Raw genomic sequence first — 21,872 nt, forward strand, 5'->3', positions numbered from 1 at the left:
CTATCTAATATTTAACGGTCTTCATAAAACAAAATCTAGAGATTATATTTGGCAACATTTAAAATCTAAGTCAAATATAAGACTAGCTCGGACAGATGTGCATAATACGCTCATAATATTTATGGAATAAAGATAGGACTAGCTCACTCAGCGTTACGCCTTTACTCTCCATCTGCGTTACGCCATTCTTACTGTAATGCAATTTAATCAAGCTATGCTTGAAATCTCCGATGTCGAAACTCGTGAATAACTATTTAATTTTTTTTGTTTTTGCGTTGTAGCTTCGAAAATTATTTTCTTTGCCTCTTTTAACATATCAGTTTGAGTTGATCAAGTGGTACATGCAGGGGCGAAGTCAGAATTTCAGGGTTCTGGATTTTAAAATGTTAACTTCAAGTGTTAATAACTGAGTTTTAAATTTAATATTCATACATATTTGCTAAATTTTTAACACAAATATATTATTTGAGCAAAAAACTATTGGGTTTGACCGAACACATAGACGGGCTTCTAGCTCCGTCCCTGGGTACATGTCGGTGTTTGGCTTCAAGACAAGGATAATTTTGAAAGTTCATGAAGGTTGAATGTTTATTTTCTGACTTGAAATTTACCGGGTGAAAAAAATAACGATATGACGAGTGATATATCATACCTAAATCTGAAATCAAACCTTCCAGACATTTGTATTCTCCTTCCTAAATTACACATAGTTCAATTATCTTCACATAAAAAATAATTTTGCAGAATAGTAGGCAAAATCCCGTGATAATTCGTGGAATCAGTTGCAATTTGAACAATAGAAAAATTAATATATTAATTTATTTTCGACAAGAAAATTAAAAGTTGAATAAAAACAAATGGGATTGGATTATTTAAATCATAAAAATATTTAGTAAATAAAAGACTCCAACCTTACACATTTTTAGACCCACTCTAAAGCCTCAAGCTCAAGTCCAAACCATTTGGTTCTTCATCTAATGCAACTGCATTTGATGAAATGGGCACATCCAACTGATTTATCAATGGTCGTGTACAATCAGGAGTCACATTTAAATCAAGTGTATGTGAAGCTCTATCTTTATTTCTTCTTACCATTTGTTGCCTTCACTAGGGTGAGAATGATTCGACGATGATGATGTTGTTGGTAGAACAATACCTCTGTTATTTCTTCTCGAACTTGCATGTTGTGATGATGCAGGTTGAGGTGGTTGTGAATGGGTTGGTAAAGGAAGAGCGGCTGCATCTACACCAGAACGTAGAATGACATCTTGCTCGGAAGATAACGGGTGAAATTGTAAATAATTCATAAAGTCAAAATGAGTACTAAATATGCCATAACATAAAGGGCAGCGAAGTAGTACACGACAAGGCATTAAAATTGGAGGAGGAGAAGGATTTATGTTATGCATGTTGAAAAATGAATGACAAAGTTTTCTAAAGAAAGATCTCTCCGTAGAAACAATGGCAGAGAAAATATTGACTTTGCACAATATTTTTGTAAGATGTGAAGAGCATTATAGGCTACTTAGGGTGTAATCTTGCCCTTGATTTATTTTTGTTCTAGATTTCTAATAGTAAGTTCAATGTTGTAACAATGTGTGACAGCTTCACAAAATTAAAAAAAAAAACTAATATTTTTCTTATTTTGGGATTTGTCTTTTTCCTTATTTTTGTTTATATTTAACTAACCTACTGTAATAGATTTCGAGAGAAGGCTCTGTTTTATCTCTAAGTCAATTAATTACCTTCTTAGATTACAACAAACTCATCATTTAGCCATCTATATTTAATACAACATACTTACGAATTCAAATTTCAAAGTAAATTCCCGTTATGATTTTATTTCAAAATCCAAGGTGTGATTTTGTTCAACTAGCATAAAGCAATAACTTCTTTTTTTTTTTTAGTAAATTGCCGCAATCTGATTTCTTTTGAATCATACTCACCAAATTGATGTAATCACAGAGATACATAATAAACATGGTATGAGTTAAGTTCTAGTCTGCAGGTTTTTCAATTCTCCCTAACAATCTTCATGCCAACATAAGCTAGCAACGCACGAATAATTTATGCTTTTTTTGGACCTCGCGCATAGTAGGAGTTTAATAACCGGAGTGCACACAGCTAGCAGCGGCAAATGTAGCTTCATAGCTACGGGTTCAATTGAACCCATAACTTTTGAGGTAGACATAAACTTATGTGTAAAAATTTATTAAAATCATAAGAAATAGTGAATATGAACCCATAACTTTAAAAATTTGATAGTTCAATGCTAAAAAACTTAAATATTGAACCCATATAATTTAAATTCTAGATCCGCTTCTAACTGCTAAGGCAACTTTTGGATTTCATAAGCCTTGTAGTATTTCTTTTTATAAGGAAATCCTAGTGTTATTGTTTTTCTAAATATGCTGTTCATATTTTCCCTTGCCAAAAAAAACAATTTCTCGTCGATTACTCTTCCGATATTCCGTTTGAATCATCAGGATTGCAGTTATTTTCGTTTCTAGCATGCCCTGAATTTAATCAACTTAATTGGGACGACATATTACTCTCTAGTATCATCTCTTTTGCTTGTTGATGTCATATTGTATTTTTACCGTCTTTCACGCAAACAACGTTTTAATTTCTGATGTGCCTTTTTGTCTAGTAAAGTTCTGGTCTCAGGGCTACTATTATATTTAATTCTGTTAAAAAAAACTTATTTTCTCTGCCTTCTCTCTGGGCAGTAGAGAGAGAAAGGTGAATCAATCAACAAAATAGGAATGGACTTGGATCAAGTTCATCAAATTCCTCCTCCTAAATCCAAACATCATTATCAATCAATCTCTTGTTAAATCCAAATTGTCAATTGTTAGCTTTGAGGATAAGTTGGTGCAAGGTGAATAAGAAGCTTCAATCAACATGATTATTGATACAAATATCCATTATCCATCTGATTCACAAGGTATTGGGAAAGAAGACCCCATATGCCCCTCAAACATCCAGCAAGTTTAATTAACTCAAGAAGATATCCATCGAATATATCAACCATGGAAATACTCGACTATAGTTAAGCTTTAAGGGAGGAGAATTCAACACCAATTGCTCAAAAGAAAATTACATAAACTGTGGAAAACAAAGGAAAACTTCCCTTTGATTGATTTAGGGTGTGATTACTTCATCACTAAATTTAGTAATGAGGAAACTATGCAAAAAGCCCTACATATGGGTCCTTGGTTCATCTTTTGTCACTTTCTATCAGTCCAAAAATGGGAACCAAACTTCCTTGCATCGGAAGCAAAAATATCAAAAACTACAGTTTGGATTGAGCTTCCTCAATTACCAACGGAATTTTATGATGGTTTAATCTTAAAAAAGATCGGTAACAAAATTGGCAAACTTTTAAAAATTGATGTATGCACTTCCTCAACTCTTAGAGGAAAATATGCTAGATTATGTGTTGAGTTGCCTTTGGATGTCCCAGTAACTCCTTTTATCTACATTGATCACACAAACAAGCTATACACTATGAAGATGGGAATCTTTTATGTATTAAATGTGGAAGGCTTGGGCATGTTCAATCCAAATGTAAGTATAAAATAGTTGTTAATGCTACTTCTCCAACAGCTTTGGACTCTACTGACAATCAATCCAAGGACCATAAAGCAACAGCACAAGGTGTTAATGAAGATTCACTTCATTCCACTAAGGAAGAAGTGTGGCAAACGGTGAGTTTCCCAACAAAAAAGAAGGTCAATCACAAGAACACTTCAGGTAATTCTAAAGAGCAAAGCAAGCTTTTGTCAGGTACACTCTCTTCTATCTCATTAAATGTTAAATCCACTGATAAGCAAATGTCTTTTAAATTTCCCAATACGAATTCGTCCAAGAATTACATTGCAAAAAATCCTAGCCCATTATCTTCCTCCACTACTGGAAATAAGTTTCAAGCATTGGTTAATCTGCCTAGCCAAGATTGCATGGTATTGGACGTGGCCCCATCCCCTAACTTAAATTGCCACGTGGCAAACTCTGCTAAGGACCAATTAAATACCTTGCATGACACTAATTATGTGTCTACTCCCCTAACTAATCAAATTAGCAACTCTCTCACGCTACAAACATCTCCCAATGATGCCCTAATCCCTAATAATCTCAATAACCACACTGCCAGCCTAGCTAATCCTTGCATGTGCAATAAAGTACACCTTCAACACCTATCCCAAGTCTCTCCCGTTGGCCAAAAAATGGTTAAAGAAATCATACACGTTACAGGGACAAAATCTACACAAAATCCTACTAATACCATCGGCTCAAGCAACTCCCAAAGCATGCAAATAGAGGTAATAAGTATTGACCTCGCTAGAACACTAGAATCCATAGTTACCCCTTCAGAAAACTCTTCTACTTCCCATAATGTAAACCACCCCTCAAGTAGTAAATATGCCCAGAATCCCAGTATCCCAAAGAAGGCGTTATCGTCTAGTCCAAATCCTAAGGCATCAACGAGCCCATACAATGGCCAACCCTCCGATTCCTCAGGCAGCACAAACAAACAACCAAATCTTCTTTGTTCAACTACCCCTCCCTCAAGACCATCAACCCCTCTCCTGGATAGAGCAAGCATTAATGGGGCATGCAACATCATTCAACATGATATTGGATGGACAAAATTCTCACTTCCTTGCCCAGCTAGTATTGGAAGGGATGCATATGGTCATGAGCAACTACTTCAACCATGTTTGGTTGAACAACATACTTCACCCCCTAGCTCCATCGATGAACTCCAACCTAGCCCAAACTATGAGAAACCAATGGAGTCTACCACCCCACTTCAACCCAATCTAAACTCAGAATATGCAAATGGATCTCACATTCTTTCCACCGGGGGACATCTCGAACATGAACCCAATATTTATGCCATGGTCCATGACATACACCCATGCAATGAATCAGATGGCCAACTAAATGCAAATTCCTCCACATGCAAATAATCCCCAACCAAACGGTCCTCTAGATCAAAACAATGTTCCACAACAACAAGCTCCTCCCAATCAACCAGAACCAGAAGACCAACCAATAGAGGATGCATAGGAGTTGAACTTGCTGGGGTCAGACCAAATCCTAGAGTTTTCAAGTCTAAACGATGTAAAGGTATATCTATTTAGGAAAATGCACGAGAAGAGATATATTTTCAGTTGTCCCCCAACACTTTACAAATTCTCGATAGATGTCAAGCCTCCACTACCCAATTGTGGGAAGCCATGCAATGATCCTGGTACCTTCGATCAGGAGGAACCCAACTCCCCCTTCACAGAGAATGAGGGACAATGGTAGCATGCATAACCCTAATCTCCTAATATGATGCCTCATCCAGTTAACTTCATCATTTGGAACATAAGGGGTGGTAATAACGATGCTTTTAGGGTAAACTTTAGAGAAATGATCGATACCCATAAACCCAGTGTTGTGACCTTAGTAGAGACTCGTATGGAAATCCATGTCTCTCTCCTTAATGACTTTCCCTTCACTCAAATGATTGAAGTCCCAACTGAGGGACAATCTGGAGGAATGGTCATTCTATGGAAATCAGATGTGGTTACAGTGAAGGACTTTGTGAGAAGGAACCAAGAGATACATGCCAATATTGAGGTATGTCCATTAAATATTTCTTGGCTTTTTTCATCTATTTATGCTAGTACTAAAGTAGCAAGTAGGAATAATCTTTGGAGTAATATTGAAGGAATTTATGAGCATTATAAAGGTCATTGGCTCTTGGGAGGTGATTTTAATGATACTTTTTTCATGGATGATAAATTTGGGGGTAGGAGAGTTAACAGTAGACGTAGTTCCCGTTTATGGTCTAGTGTTAATCATTGTAACCTTTTCGATTTGGTTTTAAAGGTTGTAAATATACGTGGTCTAATAATCGTAGAAAGTCTAACAAATTAATTATGGAATGTTTAGATAGATTTTTTGTAAACGATACTTGGATGAGTCTATTTCCAAAAGTTATGGTTGTCCATCTCCCAAAAATACACTCTGATCATAACCCCTTATTACTCCAATTAGTCCCTAACAATAGATTTCATAAGGGTAAACCATTTAGACTGGAATCTATATGGTGTAGGCATCCTGACTTTGTTAATATAGTCAGGACTTGTTGGCAAACTAATGATCTCCCTAAGGCTCAACAGATTTTCAAAGAAAAAATAATTCCATGGAAAAATGATACCTTTTGTGATATCTTTAAAAGAAAAAAAATTTGTTGGCACGCCTAGATGGAATTCAGAATTCGCCAAAGTATCAAACTAGTCCTTTTCTAATGAATTTGGAAACTACTCTCCAACAAGAATATAATGCCCTTTTAAAAATGGAAGAAAACTTTTGGAAGCTTCGTTCAAGAATTAGTTGGGGTAATGAAGGTGATGCTAACACTCGTTTCTTCCATAGTATGACTACCAATAGAAAACGTGATAACTCTATCTTGTACTTTAAAGATGAAAATGGTAATTGGATTTCTAATGCTAAGTCCATTTTAGAACACACTTTCAACTATTTTGATAATTCCTACAAGACTTCTAAAACCATTAGTAAGATGGCTTGTTTCAAAAATCAAAATGACTTTTTCAGAACCAATGATTTAATCATCCTTGTTAATCCTTTTACAAAGGAAGAAATTAGGAAAACTATTTTTTCGTTCAAGACTTTTAAAGCCCCGGGTCCGGATGGTATTCACCCTTTCTTTTATCAGAAATATTGGAATATAGTTGGTGATTCAATCATAAAATTTTACCAAGATGCCTTTGAATCACAATCTCTCCCTCAGGGTATTAACGATACATACTTGTGCCTCATACTAAAAATTAACAATGCCACTGATCTAAAAATCTTCAGACCTATTGGACTTTGTAATACGGTGTACAAAATTATTGCTAATAGACTAAAACAATTTCTTTCAGTCATTATTAGCCCTACTCAATCGAGTTTTTAAAAAAATAGGAGAGCCAGCAATAATGCCATTGTCATTCAAGAAATTATCAATAATATGTGCTCTTCAAACAGTTCTAAATATGATATGTTATTAAAAATCGACCTCGAAAAGGTTTTTGATAAGTTAGAATGGGATTTTATTCATAAAACTCTAGTTTTCTTTCACTTTCCTTCCAATATTTCTAAACTCATTATGCACTGTATTTGCACTAGTAAAATTGGTATTCTTGTCAATGGAACCAAGACTAATTTCTTTAGCCCAAGTAAAGGAATTTGGCAAGGTGATCCCATATCACTATACATATTTATTCTATGTATGAAACTTATGTCTAGGTTAATTGATAATCAAGTGGATACTTTAAAGTGGGATCCGATAAAAATTACCCCATGGGGTCCTTATTTTTCACACCTGTTCTTTGCTGACGATTTGACCTTAATGGGTAAAGCCAACCATAAGACGGGTAATTGTATTAATCAGTGCCTTAATTTATTTATAGAAGAAACTGGGTTGTCTATAAATTACTCTAAATCTAGGATTGTGTTCTCCAAAAAATGTCCACGGGACATTTCAAGTCATTTTGCTAGCTTATTTAACATAAGGCCTAGTGTTGAGTTTGGAAAATATCTTGGATTCCCAATCCTAAATCTCAAGCCAAAGCCCAAGGATTTTCAGTTTGTCATTGATAAAATGCAAGCTAAACTCTTACTTTGGAAAACTAATCTTCTTAATATTGCGGGAAGAACCACCTTAGCATCCTCAACTCTTAATGATATGCCTTCTCATGTTATGCAATACACTATACTCCCTAAAAAAGTGTTAAATTAGATTGATAAGATTCAAAGGAATTTCATATGGGGTACCACTAATACTAAGAAAAAACTCCATTTAATTAATTGAAAAACAGTCACAAAACAAAAATCTGAAGGAGGCCTAGGAATTCATACAGCCTTACAAAAAAATTCTGTTCTCCTCACTAGCCTTAGCTGGCGCCTTATAAATTTTCCTAACAACCCTTGGGCTCAACTAATTGCTAGTAAATATGCCCATAAAAAAACTTCCCCAAAGTGTTCCTTATCTGGGCAGCTCTTCTAAAAGGATACAAAATCCTTACAAAAGGAATCTTGTGGCATCCGAGCAAAAATTCAAATCTTGACATTTGGACTTCTAGATGGATTCATAATGCTCCCAGCCTTAGAAATTATATAGAAGGTCCTCTCCATAAATCTGATTACTCAATCTCTCTTAGACAGCTGATTATTAATGATCAATGGGATATTTCAAAAATTTCTTTTGACCTACTCCCTTCTCTAATGAACAAAATCAAGGCTACCCCTATGTCGTTAGGCTCAATAAGTAAATATCTTATGTCCTGGGATACGAATAGCAACGGCATGTTTACATCCAAGTCCTGCTACAAACTTTTAGAGGATAACCACTTGATGATTCAGGATAAAGAGCCTGACTTCAATTGGATTTGGGATCTCCATTGTCCTACTAAAATCAAGTTCTTTATTTGGCAATGCATGCATAATAAATTTCCTTGTAGAACTTACCTACAATACATTGGTATCAATATTGATCCTAATTGCCCTATGTGCAAACAAGGACCTGAGGATGCCACTCACATTTTTCTCCTCTACCCTATAGCTACCCGTTATTGGTCTAATAATCAACCAAAGTAATGCTCAATCCAACTGGTTAGCTAGTTTAAGGGATTCTCATCTCCAAGATAGTCATCAGCATTATGCTTGGAAAAATATCCTCCCCTTTTCGATTTGGAATCTGTGGAAGAATAGAAATAATAATAATAATAATAATAATAATAATAATAATAATAATAATAATAATAATAATAATAATAACAACAACATAAACAATTTGGACCTGGATATTAACCCTAGACAGGTTTTCCACCAAATATGGGAATTTCTCTTCTTTACTGAAAAAAATCTCGTACAACAATCTTCAGTCAAGATTAAAATGCACTGGGAAAGACCTCCTCCAAACAAGATAAAACTTAACATTGATGGGGCATTCTTGAAAGAAAAGCTTCATGCAGGTATAGGAGGAGTTTTCAGAAACAGCTCTGGTAAATGGATCATGGGCTTCACAAAATCTTGCTATACAACATGCTCCTTGCAGGCTGGACTTTTAGCATTGGAGCAAGGATTAAAATTAGTTGTAGACATGTCATTTGCTGCTATAGAGATTGAATCAGATTCAACGGATATAATAAAGATGCTTATTGATGAGAATGATAGTACTAATGCATGTTTACTTAACTGCAGATCATTAATGCACCGGCTGAAATCCCCGGTGATCAGGCACAATTTTAGGGAAGGAAATGCAGTAGCAAATTGCCTAGCTAAGGAAGCAGTCAAGAATTTCAAGCCGGATAAATGTTATCACCTTGCGTGCCCACCTCTTTTTGTTAAAGCCATTTTGAAAAAGGACATGCAAGGCCTTTGTTTTGGAATTAAACGACTAAGTACTAATATTTGTAATAGTCTAGTAACTTAAAACAATAGAAATGTCCTTCGGGACTATGTAACTTCGGTGTAAGTTTTTGCGTATTAATATATATGCTTCCTTATCGTTCAAAAAAAAAGTTCTGGTCTCAGACTCACAGTCAGCCCAAATGGTAGAATCACCATTTTGCATCTTTGACCGACAATCCTTTTCTGGTGGAGAATATGTATAATTTTAGTTCAATTTCCTGATTCAAAAGGTTGAAGGTAAAAAATTAATTGTTGAGTTGAAAACTGACCTGCTCTTTTTCTCTTTTAGTACTCAGCTCCCTCCCCTCTTTTCCCAAAAAAGAAAAAAAATAAAAGCAAAAAACAAATGTGATGATCAGCAATGTAATGTTGATAGTTGTATTGAATTATGCTAAGGTTAATAGTTGTATTGAATTATGCAAGGAGAAACTTCATCTTTTCTAAATCTTCTTGAAAACTTGTGTTTCTTGACATCTTTTATTGTGGCGTATGAACTTTCTACTTGCTTGATTAACACACCGTGTGATAGTTGCAGTGTTTGGTGCAAGAGTTCACAAGTTTGATATGATCCTTCAATTTATGAACGTTGGTTAAGACTGGCAAATGATGTTATCTTTATTAAGTTTATAATGTGGCTAGTATGTGCTCTTTGGTCTTTTTAATAGCAAACCGAAACATTTTAGTAGCTAAAGAAAGGGAAATCAGCCTTGGTAGTCCATCAATTTAGAGAATTAGCATTTTTTTTCAAAAATTGGAAGGTTTCGCGTTCATTTTTAAATTCATAGACGATAATGTCTTGAAGTTGAAAACTGAAACGGAAAAGTTTTGTGTTATCGTAGCTCAAACGCATGCTAAAATTTGTTTTGATGTCATGAAATCGTGAAAATCCCTTGTTAAGCGTACTTCATCATAATATAAAAAGATCAATTATCGCACTTAAGGGTATGAACTAGTGGTCAATAAAGTGGATGAGAACCATGAGATCGCAGGTTCAAATTCCAACGGAGGCAAAAAATACTAGGTGATTCTTCTCATCTAACCAAGCCTCGGTGGATAGTACTGTGATGACTAAGATAATTTCTAAACCAAATTGAGAAGATCTAAGAGCTCCATAATTTGATTTTTGCTTAGTGTTTGGGAGTAATGTGGCCACATATAAGTTGTAATCACAATAATTCTAGTCCGATTTCTTATCACAAGGTCATTTACATTGAGGCGGACAACATGATATATTATTGAGTATGATTAATTACCCCACTAAAAGTATAATTAAAATAAAAGGTTGCTCTTTTTTTTTTAATTAAAAAAAGGTGTTGGCTTAATTTTAATAAATTCGGGCAGAAATTATTTATGAAGAGTATTTACAGGTAAGAAGTTGAAAACGTCTTCCCCAAGTTTGAGATAACTTTTGCAATAGCGTTGACCCCGTGCTCTCCAAGGCACTGGTCAATAGATCGAGTCCGCGACCTAAAAATAAGTTGATGGGTTATTCTTTATTTTTTGTCCGTTTTATGGGTAATTTGCTGTTTTAATACGCCATTTATAATATAATACTCTTAATTTATGTGACAGTGTTAGTATTTTGAGAATCAAACGAAGTTTTCGTTGACTTTAACTTTTTATATGCCATTAAATATTTTGAATTAATAATATCATGATGTTTTTGAATATGTAAAGCTTATTTTGAAAAACTTAAAAGAGTCTGTCAAATATACGATAAAAACTAAAAAAAATTAAATTTCAAAAAGCGAATAATATCACATAAATTAAGCAGAGGGATAGTATTATTACACAGTAGGTCGCTATTTGTTTCGGCAACTTACAGGTAAAAAGTAATGTAAACAGTACGTCGCTATTTATCTTGGCGACTTACATGCACATAATTTTTTCCCGACGAACATGTATATAACAATTTAAGTGCTAATTTGAAGTATATAAAGTAAAAAGTTAAGAAAAACTTATAAGCAAAATATATTCCGCCTACAATGAGAAATGTCCTTGGGCCATTTTCGGACAACCAAATTTTTTAGATTATGAATAAGACCATCTCCACCAATAAAGTCATTGAACCTTAATCCTGACCCTCCATTAACAAGATGACAGGTCCCATAATTCAAATATGGAATTTATTTAATGAAGATTAAGGTGAAGAGGATTTTTAAAAAAAATGGAGAATCTTTACAATCTTGATCATGGGAGTATTGACCAAGAATTTAGCTTGCTCGATACTTATCTCAATACCCTATAAATAGTCTCCTGTCCTTCAAATCACAGACAAAAAAAGGAGAAACTGAAAACAGGTCCAAGAATGGAATCAAAACTACAAGAATTCCAGTTACTGATCAACATGAACAGGGCAACTTGGTACTCCATAATGCTAGCACTGCTACTAAATACTACTGCTGTATTATACTTGAATTGGATTCCTGAGAAGACAAAGCAAATACTAAGAGATAAAGCTGAAAATGAGCTACTTCCATGGCTGTCCAGAAGCATCGTTACCTTAACGATCAAATATCTGAATTTCTGCATTGCTAAGATGTTGCAGTTCAGACACCTCGCGCCAATTCAAACTGCACCTTCCACTATTATGTCACTGCTTTTCTGGGTTGCGTTAACTCGATCAGTTTCTTCATTGTATTCTTGAATCTTTGGCTTTTGGACTGTAATCCTCTTTAGTAATTGAATATTTAAAATGACAATTCAAGCCATTTTTTTCAGTCCTGTTTATGTTGGCAGTTTCAAGCTTCAATATGCCAAAATCAACTAAAAGAGGCCAGTTATAGTCTCTGGGATGCATTTTTCCACAGCTTATATCCATGCAAGCATAGATATTTTGAATGTCAAAGCATCAATTTATGAAGTATAGATAAATAAAAGTGTTCAACAAGGTGGGGGTAAGGCTGCGTAGACACTACCCTCCCCAGACCCCGCTATGTGGGATTATACTGTGTTTGTTGTTGTTATGGTAGATAAATAAATGTGCATGTAACGCTTTTTACCTGTATGCTGATGCGTATATGTTTGAATGCCATAATGGCAGAAAAAAGGGTAAAGTTGTCTCCATGTGACCTATAGGTTACGGGTTCGAGCCGTGAAATCAGCCACTGATGCCTGTATCAAGATAGGCTGCTTACATCACACCTCTAGGGATGCGGCCCTTTCCCGGACCCCGTATGAATGCGGATGCTCTATGCACCAGGTTGCCCTTTAATGGCAGAAAAAAGTAGTGTAACAGAAGAAATGTTGTCATGCTCCATTGCTGGATAATTTTGGTAGACTACTATCACTTCAATAATCAGAGAACAAACCTCTGCTCAAGTGCCAAACGGATATAGTAATATAAATTATCTAAAAACCCCAAAAATTACAAGAGTCTTGCAACAACGACATGGTACAAAAAGTTATTCTGTCCATCAAATATCTTTAATTCATAAGAGTAGTAACAAAAGATTACCATATCTGTTCTGTAAAGAAACTCAGTAACAGCGACAATGATCTAACTTTTAGTTATCTGCAATCTCACCATCAAGCCACTTTAGTGATGGTAATAGCTTAATCAGAAGTAATTTTATCTTGTCGTCCGAAACTGCATTTCCTATAACATCTAATTGTATCAAGTTCAAGTCTTTAAAAATAGTATAAACTTCCCAATTGTCAGCCACCTTATCCCAAGGCATCTCGGGTTCCTCAGCTTTCCAGTCACCTCCACTTTTATGGTTCAGAGGGGAAGAGCATAAATACCTCCTCGTGTCAATAGAGTGCGCACCAATCTCGTTGTAAGAGATATCCAAGACTTTCAGTGATCTTAGCATTCTCAAAGGCTCCAAAGCAGTAAAACTGCAAAGTTTATTGTGACTAACATTCAAACAGGTGAGAAGTTGCATCACCTCCAAGCCTGCATCAATTTTAGAGAATAATAGAATGAAGCAAGCTTCTTGGTTTAAGCAAGAAAAAGCGCCCTATTAGACGACGCTAGAAAATAAACCAAAAAATCTAATGCCGCATTATTGAAGAAAAGCATGATTTTAAGGCAAAGAATTTACGATCACAGAAAATTAGAAGCAATCCTTTGCAGTTAGCTTACGCAGTGTCATTCTAGCAATTCCACATGATTCAGAAACATAATCGAGCACTTACACGAGAAATGCCGGAGTCATTGCAACTTTTTATCACATGATCAACTTTATTGGATAACTACATTTATTGACTTCCATGCATTTGAATAACATAATTTCACACCTTTTTTCCAGAGGAAAATAGTGAGAGACACTAAAGATCTAAATATGACTAACTTTGGCTTGTCAATTTATTAATCAAACCATCAGTTAGATGGATGCTTTTCAATAAGTTATCTTCTATCTATTTAAGTTTCTTTTCATTTCACCCAGTTACGAAGATCATAAGAAATCAAGATGCTTTTTTTAAGTCAAGATCGTATCATTAATATCACACCAACATGACGTCTAAACTATTTATAATCTGCATGAGTGGCTTAACCACTCTTATCTAACCAAGTTATCCCAATAATCTACACTTCCTGATATTCTCTCTTTACACCAAACATGTGACATAGGAATGATTCGATACATCTAATATCCCTCTCACTATCATGGAAGAATCTTCTATCCCCTCTCATTCTCCATACCCATAAATCAAGATGGTTTTAAAATGCAACAAAAATTTCTTAAATCACCACATATAACTGAACAGCTAATAAGAAGGATGAACATGAATAAGGGGTAAATCTCTTGACCTATATGTGGTGTAGATGAAGGCCTTTTTCATGATAATCTTCTGAAACAACTGAGAATTTTATGTACTTGACTAGTTTGTTAGCTTGAAGATGCATGGATACAATTCTTCCATGTTACTAAATTGTATTTTCCTATGAAAAAAAGCATTGAAAAACATCACAGATAGATCTCTTATCATCCAGAAGAATGAAAAAAATTACAAGAGAAGAGCTGTTTTTGCTAAGAGTTAAACAAAGTTCTTCTTTTCTTCTTTCCTTGTTTCTTTACGCCAAACTTTGACTCGAGAAAGGCCCACCATCTTGTCCTCATAGATACCTGTTGTGTTTTCACAATCCCCTGGGCGCCGTTGCATATAAAGGAGAGAAGACAATATTGTGGCATCTTTTAGAGTTCTTTTGCTGGCCGGACCTCCTTCACCACCCGCAAAAAGGAAACTGGGTAAAGGTTACAGCGGTGGATGGCATGGATGGGTTGTAAGGTATACAAGTTTAATTATTACGATTTCAGAAGTTGCATCACAAAATTATCAAACATAACTCGACCGTATACAACACAATCTCCCTTTCCCTGGGGCATAAACAAGATTTCTTTTCTCTTTTTTTCTTTTTCTCCTGGATCATGGTTGTGCAAGATTTTGTTTCAACAAAAGAATTTCTTAACTCAGAGAGAACGCGGAAAAGACATATTTTCAGTGTATTTTTCAATAAGTTGACAAAACAAATACTATGTAAGCTCTATGTAGCCACTTTGTTTCAGAGAACTAGAGTTAGCAAGAAAAAAATAATAGAAAGAGGTAGGGAAATTACCTTCAAGTGACTGAAGTTGGTTGTTGCTGAGATCTAAGACTTGAACCCACAAAAGTTTCTCCATAGACCCAATACGTGAAAGTGAGAGATCATTAAGCCGCAGACAAAAATTATTGATTTTTGGAGAAGACGGATCCCTATATTTACAGCAGTGCTTTAGCAACAAGTCTTGATTGGAGATTATCTGCAACGTTAGATAGTAAGCTTGTGCAATTCTAGGTAAGATTCAATAACATATCACAAACGTTAGACCTACAGGGAGAGAGAGAGAGAGAGAGAGAGAGAGAGAGAGAGAGAGAGAGAGAGAGAGAGAGAGAGAGAGAGAGAGAGATTTATCATTATTTCCACATTACCAGATGAATAAGAACCAATAAAGAGAGATCAAACAAAACACTAAAAAATAATTGGAACAAAGATGTCTAACTGCCGAGGTTTCTGAGGACCCATAAAAAGGAATGGCACTTTCGTCCACACTATCAATTACTTTCAAATTGGTTCAAATAGACAGAGCAGAGACTTTGCCCAAGAAATGGATCAACAAAATGTCGATCTGAACAGGAAATAAATCTTATACCAACTAAAGACTACTTACTGTAATTGTTTTGCTTTTTAGAAATTGAATACCTATACAAAGGTTCAAGTTTCGAAAATACAAGTTGTTGCTAGCATTGGTTGGAGGAATAAACCACAAGGTCTCCAACTTCTTTATGGCATTAGTTTCTCCAAAAGATAACACCACATTAAAGTTAAACGAGTTGGGCTTGCAAAGGATATGTTCATATAACAGAAAATTAAACTTATAATGAGCTATCCATTAGAAAACTAGGTGCAAGGAAAATACAACAGAACAGATACCTGTTTCAGAAGTACTAAACTGTACTCATCTTGGTAGTAGTGGAAATGTGCTGGGTCCATTTTCTTTAAATCATCATATAGCTGAAGAATTTCTGTGTGGTGGCTAAAATTTCTATGACTAGTGCCAGTATATGACATTAAAGTGTCATGCGCCATCAGCAGTCTTGCAAGTGTCAGCTTCCCAATTTTACTGAAACAGACAAAGAGCTTATAAGAGAAGAATAAGATGGAAAATACAGCTGCCGCAGATTGATATACTCAGCTTGTAAACAGATTTGCCTACCAGTTCATTGTTGCTAACAACTCCCTATAGTATGCTATCTCATTATCGACGGTCGTAACATTCCACTGATAGTCCACCACTTTTTCATCTCCCTTGGTTCTTTCTATATGGAACAAGTTAGCCAGAACTGACTCAAGAAACTGTGCTTCATGAGTACAGAAACTTTCGTCATTCCAAGAGATCTTCTCTTCATTTTTCAAGTCAACATGTTCTGAACGATAAGGTGATATAGATACTGTAAATGCAATATGAGAAGAATTTCCATGATGTACGCCAGTTGAAGAGAAAATGCCTTGAGAACGAGCAAGGCTAACCTTTACTTGGTAAGCCTTTAAAGAATTTGCATGTTCCTCTGGAAAATTAAGATCTGTCAACCAAGCGTGGGTAGACGCAGTTTCATCTCCTGAGAGCGATCTCCAAACGAGCTCATTACTCACGATACTTTCACATTCAACTTCTACTGTAGATGAGCATATATTTTCAACAACTTCACTGAAATAGAGAATAAGCGGAAGTGTTCTAGTATTAGATTGAAGACTGGTAAAGGGTGAGAAAGAGCAATCCCCAAACGAACCATCCATGGGTAAGGAAAGATTACAGCCATGAGGTGGCCATGAAGAAACCAACGTCTCTAGTTTAACTGTCTGATCAAGAAGCCAAAGATGGTAAAACCAACCACTTTGATCATCTGGATCTGTGAAAAGAGCATTGCGCACAAATTCGTACTCTTCTGTAAATACATTGTCCTTGGGAGAATATCCTTTTGCTTTTTCCTTCAGCAAATGAGAAAGAAGAACACTGTACACAAGTCATTATGGGGAGAAGAACCTTTGAAAGAGATAAGAGACACATCACAGATAACAGCATTATATAGAATTTAATTCAGAATGAGAGTTCCTCATGAGCTAAAATGGCATGTGGTACTCAAATTACAGTTAATTCAGCATATAGAGATTTGAACCAGGAAGGATCTCAAATTACACTCTGGCCATGGGAACACATTTGGAAAGTCAAGGTACCATATAAGGTGGCATGCTTTACTTGGCTGATAGTTAGAGAAGCTGTTTTGACTCGGGATAACCTCAGAAAAAGGGGATTACCAATTTGTGCAAGATGCTACTTGTGTGGACAGGATACAAAGACAATCAACCATCTGCTTTTACATTGCAGAATCACTAGCCAGTTAAGCGATTTGTTCATCAATCTCAGAGGTATTAGATGGGTAATGCCTGGTAGTATTTCTGAAGTTGTGACATGTTGGAATAAAGGGGGAAATAACAGAAACAAAAGACAGGTGGAAAATTGTCCCAACAAGCATTTGGTATATGGAAGGAGAGAAACTCAAGGTGTTTTGAAGATGCAAGCAGTACTCTACAGAAGATCAAGATGGATTGTATTCTTCTTTTTTATTTTTGGTGTAAATCTGAATACATAGCTGATCTTGAGGATATTTTGGATGTACTAGGTTCCTTGTAAGAACAACAAGGATGTAGGTTTTTCAATATTTTGACGCTCTGATGTAACATCCTATTTTGGTTTCCAGCACAAACTTTGTGCTGATGTCTTATTATATACTATACAGAAAAATGTTACCATTCTCAAAAAAAAAAAAAAGCATGTGGTACTTAATTGCCTACTTCTTAAATAACAAGTGCATCTTAGAGCCCATAAAAAATAACAGATTAACAGTCATGAAGCTATGGGCTTTTAAACAAATAAAATCTTCCTATAAATTTGCTCGCTAGATCCATGCTGTAACACATTTGTTGTATATCTGTCCTCCAAATATTCCAAACAGAAAAGAGTCCTATTCACACTTTCTCAACATGTAAAAAGGGCATCAATATGTGACAATGACCTGTTTAAAGGAGATCGGATAACACTACATGCTTATTGTTCCATTTGAGACAATAACTTTTGCTTGGAGGGGTATGACTGTTTTCTTGGTATGGTAGTGACTTTAGCTTTTGCGCTAGTTGAACATATCACAATCTCAAGCTAGAGAGCTTTCACTACACAGGAAATAGATCTTAACAAGAGAGAACCAAAGAGAAATTATAATAGATGCCAACATACCTGCGGTTGTGCCAAGCAGAATAGTTGCTGAAATTGTCATATATCCTTTCAGTTGTGTATTCAAGTTCCTTCTCATCTGGTATGTTCTTCAGTGCTGTGACAAACCTGAAAGGGTTTCCGAAAAGAAGAGTGCTTAAGCAAAATGCAACAGTCCAGTGATTTGCATTCAACTTAATCCAGTTAATCACCTTCTATAATTCCATGCATGGAAATTGCGGGCGTCTGCCTTCTGGAACTTACCCAGAAGCAACAATTCCTTGTCTGTAGAAGAATGCCCTTTACTCAGCACCCATTTACGGTGATGCCATGCTCCGTAAGACTTGAAATTCCTCTTCAATGCATTCTCTACCTAATCAACATACAAAACTTCAGCTGAATAATAGACAAATTCACACGAAAAATAATAGCTGAACGAAAACAATCTTTGGTCTTATTTGAACCACCAAAGCACAACAGCATAGAAGTAAGTTAAACTATACTTGAAAGTTCATTATTCATTCAATGCAGACTACTCAGTCATATTCAATCATTGCAAAACTAGTTGAGAGCCGAATACTTTATATCTATTCCAATATATTAGGCTCATACTCTTCTACTTTATATGGCTCGGGACCCTCTATGTGAAGCTTACATAAGCAGGGTTCTAATCAATCAAATTAAAGAAAAGGCAGCCCGGTACACTAAGCTCCCGCTATGCGTGGGGTCCAGGGAAGGGCCGGACCACAAGGGTCTATTGTACGCAGTCTTACCCTGCAGTCTTACCCTGCATTTCTGTAAGAGGTTGTTTCCACGCCTCGAACCCGTGACCTCCTAGTCACATGGAGGCAACTTTACCAGTTACGCCAAGGCTGCCCTTCGTTCTAATCAATCAGATTAATTAGTCATATTAGGTTTAGTTAATAACTTAGCATTGTTATTCAACTCACTTCTTGCACTTTATAATAACAGCATAAAACATCATTCCACAACAAGACCAAGTAGGCCAAAAACCAAACTATGATTTATCAGTTTAAGCACAGATTTTAGCAGAAAAAAGTAAAGTGGTGGGAGCCCCCCCAAAAAAAAAAAAAAAAAACGGCCAGCTAATTGAGAATTTGGGCTACATAAAGATTGCCTTTTTTAAAATAAAAAAAATAGCATACCAATCTGAGTTCTTCATCAAGAATTGATTTAATAGACTCTTCATTATTGTCAGCTTCAGGTAGATTCAAATTATGTTGGACAGCAAGTTTTCTGTAATTCCAAGCGGTGTAGTACTCAGGATTTGACTCTAATAACTTTGCACTTACATCTAATGCTTCCTTTGTATATCTGAAAAAAGAACCCAAAAGAAAATTAGAATTGATTTAGATCAAGAACATGCAGTGAACAGAAAAAAAATAAAAATAAAAAGGAAGAAAAAAAGATTACATTTTGTTGTGATGTAATTGGAGAAATTGGGATTGGAGAGAACGTAATTTGGAAGCTTTGATAGCAGAAGCTTCTTGCTCTTCTGTTGTTGGAGCTTTGCGTGGTCTTCCGTGCATTTTTTTCACACACAATTAACACACAGATGAGTTATCAGGGGGGAAATTTTGCTTTGGGTTTAAGGGATTCTCTCAAGTATAAATACGGTTAGATCTGGTCCGATCCGAGTACTCTCACGGCCTCATTTTATACCGGAATAATGCAATAACACTTGGGCCTCATTTGTATGTCGTTAATGGAGGTCTGAATTACTTGCCTTTGTTTTTAAAGTCCACTTAATAGGTCAACATGTATAACAAAGACTTAATTTCATTAACACGCTATCATCAATATTTATTATTAACTATCGTCACCGTCTATCTTTATCAACTACCACCATGCCACCCACCGCCACCATCATCCTCAATCATAGCCGCCACTGTTGTCGACTACCACCACCCACTATCCTCACCATTCTAGGTGTTAGAAACTATGCGTCCACCAGACTGTATAGAGAACCGGGTTCTCTATGAGTTTCCACTGAAGATACTAATGAATCGAACTGTATAGCGATCTAGTCCTATATCAGTTCTCACAGTGCTACCTACTGAACCAGTATGTAAATGAGACACTGGATAAGTTCCCACTATATAGAGAACCAGATTCTCTATAAGTTCCCACTGTAAGCAACAGACTGTAAAACCAACCAGTTTAGGGAATCAGGTTCTCTAATTGTTCCTACAGTAGCTCGGCAGTAAGTAAAGAACACAAAGGGTTTTACGTGGAAAAATTCCAACTCAAGGGGACAAAAACCACGACCTACACTTGTAGGCTTTCAATTTCACTAACTTGTAAACACCTATTACAAGCCACTTTGTAATACCTCTATTACAGAGGATTCAACTCAACTAACTTGTGGCACTCTCACCACAAGCCACTTTGTAACTCTCTAGTTACAAAGACTTTGACTAACTTGTGATACTCTCACCACAAGCCATTTTGTCACTCTCTAGTGACAAAGACTTTAAACACTCTAGCTTGTAATAAACCTATTACAAGCCACTTTGTAATAACTCTATTACAAAGGCTTTACAACTCAACTAACTCTAGCCAAGACAAACACTTGGAGGGTTTGTGATTTTGGGTTTCCTAAAATACAACTTCTAAGAAAGCAAGATAGGAGTTACAATGAAGAACAAATAACAAAGACTCAACAAACCTAAGGACTTAAGATATATTCAATCTTGGATTCGGTCCTTGAGGTTGAAGCAGCTTTGTTCTTAAGAGAGGTTGTTATTGCACTTGAGAGAGGATTTTTGTTTCTGATTTTGCAAGTCTTGGGCAGAATGTGTTGTGTCTTGCACCAGGTTTATACAACAAAAGACATCACCTTAGTGATGTCAAATCTTGGTTAGTACATGCCTCTTCTTAATGGGAAGTGACTGTTGCACTGTTTGTTGCACTATTGCAGGCAGTCACTTTCTGTAGTTGCTTTCCAGCTGTACTGTTGACTTATACTTCTGTCAGGGGAACACCAAGGTATCAGGTCCCTAATCTGGTTCATGTGAATGTAAATCACACTGCTCAGGTTATCTTGAGTCGATTAACTTAAATAATTGTACCAGGCATGCTTCAGGTCCTTTATCTGGTTCTCTCATGAAGTAAGTTATTTTATCTTCCTTGATTGTATTTATACTTGTGTGACATCACTTACAATGATGTAAGCAATGTAGGTAAAAATCCTTCCACAGAAAGTTGACTGTTGTACTGTTCCTATACAATAGCGTGTGCAGGCAGCAACTTTCCTACTGGAGAGTTGACTTCATACAGTCTCCTCGGAAACTAGTAGGGACCTGTTCCCTAAGAAGTTCCTTATACTCTTCCTCACTTGAGTCATTGCTATCAGCTTTGAGTACCAGGTTCTTTTCTTTCTTTGATTCTCTTCTTTCACTGTCTATTTTACTCTTCATCTCGTAGGTCTTCAGATTTCCAACCAGCTCTTCTATGGTCAGCTCCTGCAGGTCCTTTGATTCAATAATAGCATTCACCTTGCTTTCCCAAAGGCTGGATCCCAACCTGGAACTTTGTGATCTCAAGGTCTTGTAAATGTGTAACAGGTTCCTTATCTAGTTCTGAATGGTAAGTTTGTTAGATCATCAAAATATAAAGTAAAGT

At 35.9% G+C, this 21,872-nt stretch overlaps 3 protein-coding genes across 4 annotated transcripts; 2 read left to right on the plus strand and 1 right to left on the minus strand.

Moving 5' to 3' along the window:
- The first annotated feature begins 5,346 nt into the window (after positions 1-5,346).
- LOC138890257 (uncharacterized) lies at positions 5,347-5,934 on the plus strand. The gene has a single exon (XM_070173628.1). The coding sequence runs from the start codon at positions 5,347-5,349 to the stop codon at positions 5,932-5,934; it is 588 nt and encodes a 195-aa protein (XP_070029729.1).
- Positions 5,935-8,956: 3,022 nt separating this feature from the next.
- Positions 8,957-9,496, plus strand: LOC138890258 (uncharacterized). Its single transcript, XM_070173629.1, has one exon. It carries the CDS (start codon positions 8,957-8,959, stop codon positions 9,494-9,496), a length of 540 nt encoding a protein of 179 aa, XP_070029730.1.
- Positions 9,497-12,791: 3,295 nt separating this feature from the next.
- On the minus strand, positions 12,792-19,951 carry LOC104228617 (geranylgeranyl transferase type-2 subunit alpha 1). Of its 2 annotated transcripts, none has more exons than XM_009781097.2 (8): positions 19,662-19,950; positions 19,394-19,562; positions 18,440-18,600; positions 18,252-18,356; positions 16,176-16,973; positions 15,893-16,082; positions 15,038-15,221; positions 12,792-13,372 (listed from the first exon to the last, which is right to left on the minus strand). In XM_009781097.2, exons 1-8 carry the CDS (start codon positions 19,775-19,777, stop codon positions 12,981-12,983), a joined length of 2,115 nt encoding a protein of 704 aa, XP_009779399.1. In that variant the 5' UTR covers positions 19,778-19,950; the 3' UTR covers positions 12,792-12,980. The 2 variants fall into 2 exon arrangements, with proteins under 2 accessions (XP_009779399.1, XP_009779401.1); XM_009781099.2 differs by lacking the exon at positions 12,792-13,372 and adding an exon at positions 14,270-14,642 and having other exon boundaries at positions 19,662-19,951.
- Between the last annotated feature and the right edge of the window lie 1,921 nt (positions 19,952-21,872).

Source organism: Nicotiana sylvestris, chromosome 4, assembly GCF_000393655.2.
Source record: "Nicotiana sylvestris chromosome 4, ASM39365v2, whole genome shotgun sequence".
NCBI classification, from domain to species: Eukaryota; Viridiplantae; Streptophyta; class Magnoliopsida; order Solanales; family Solanaceae; genus Nicotiana; species Nicotiana sylvestris.

Coding starts and splice junctions, on each gene's coding strand:
- LOC104228617 (XM_009781097.2), bottom strand. CDS start 19,777: ATGCACGGAAGACCACGCAAAGCTCCAACAACAGAAGAGCAAGAAGCT. Junction 16,974..18,251: donor TCTGCTTGGCACAACCGCAG/GTATGTTGGCAT, acceptor ACTTGTGTACAG/TGTTCTTCTTTCTCATTTGC. Junction 16,083..16,175: donor TTGTTAGCAACAATGAACTG/GTAGGCAAATCT, acceptor TGTCTGTTTCAG/TAAAATTGGGAAGCTGACAC.
- LOC138890258 (XM_070173629.1), top strand. CDS start 8,957: ATGCACTGGGAAAGACCTCCTCCAAACAAGATAAAACTTAACATTGAT.
- LOC138890257 (XM_070173628.1), top strand. CDS start 5,347: ATGCCTCATCCAGTTAACTTCATCATTTGGAACATAAGGGGTGGTAAT.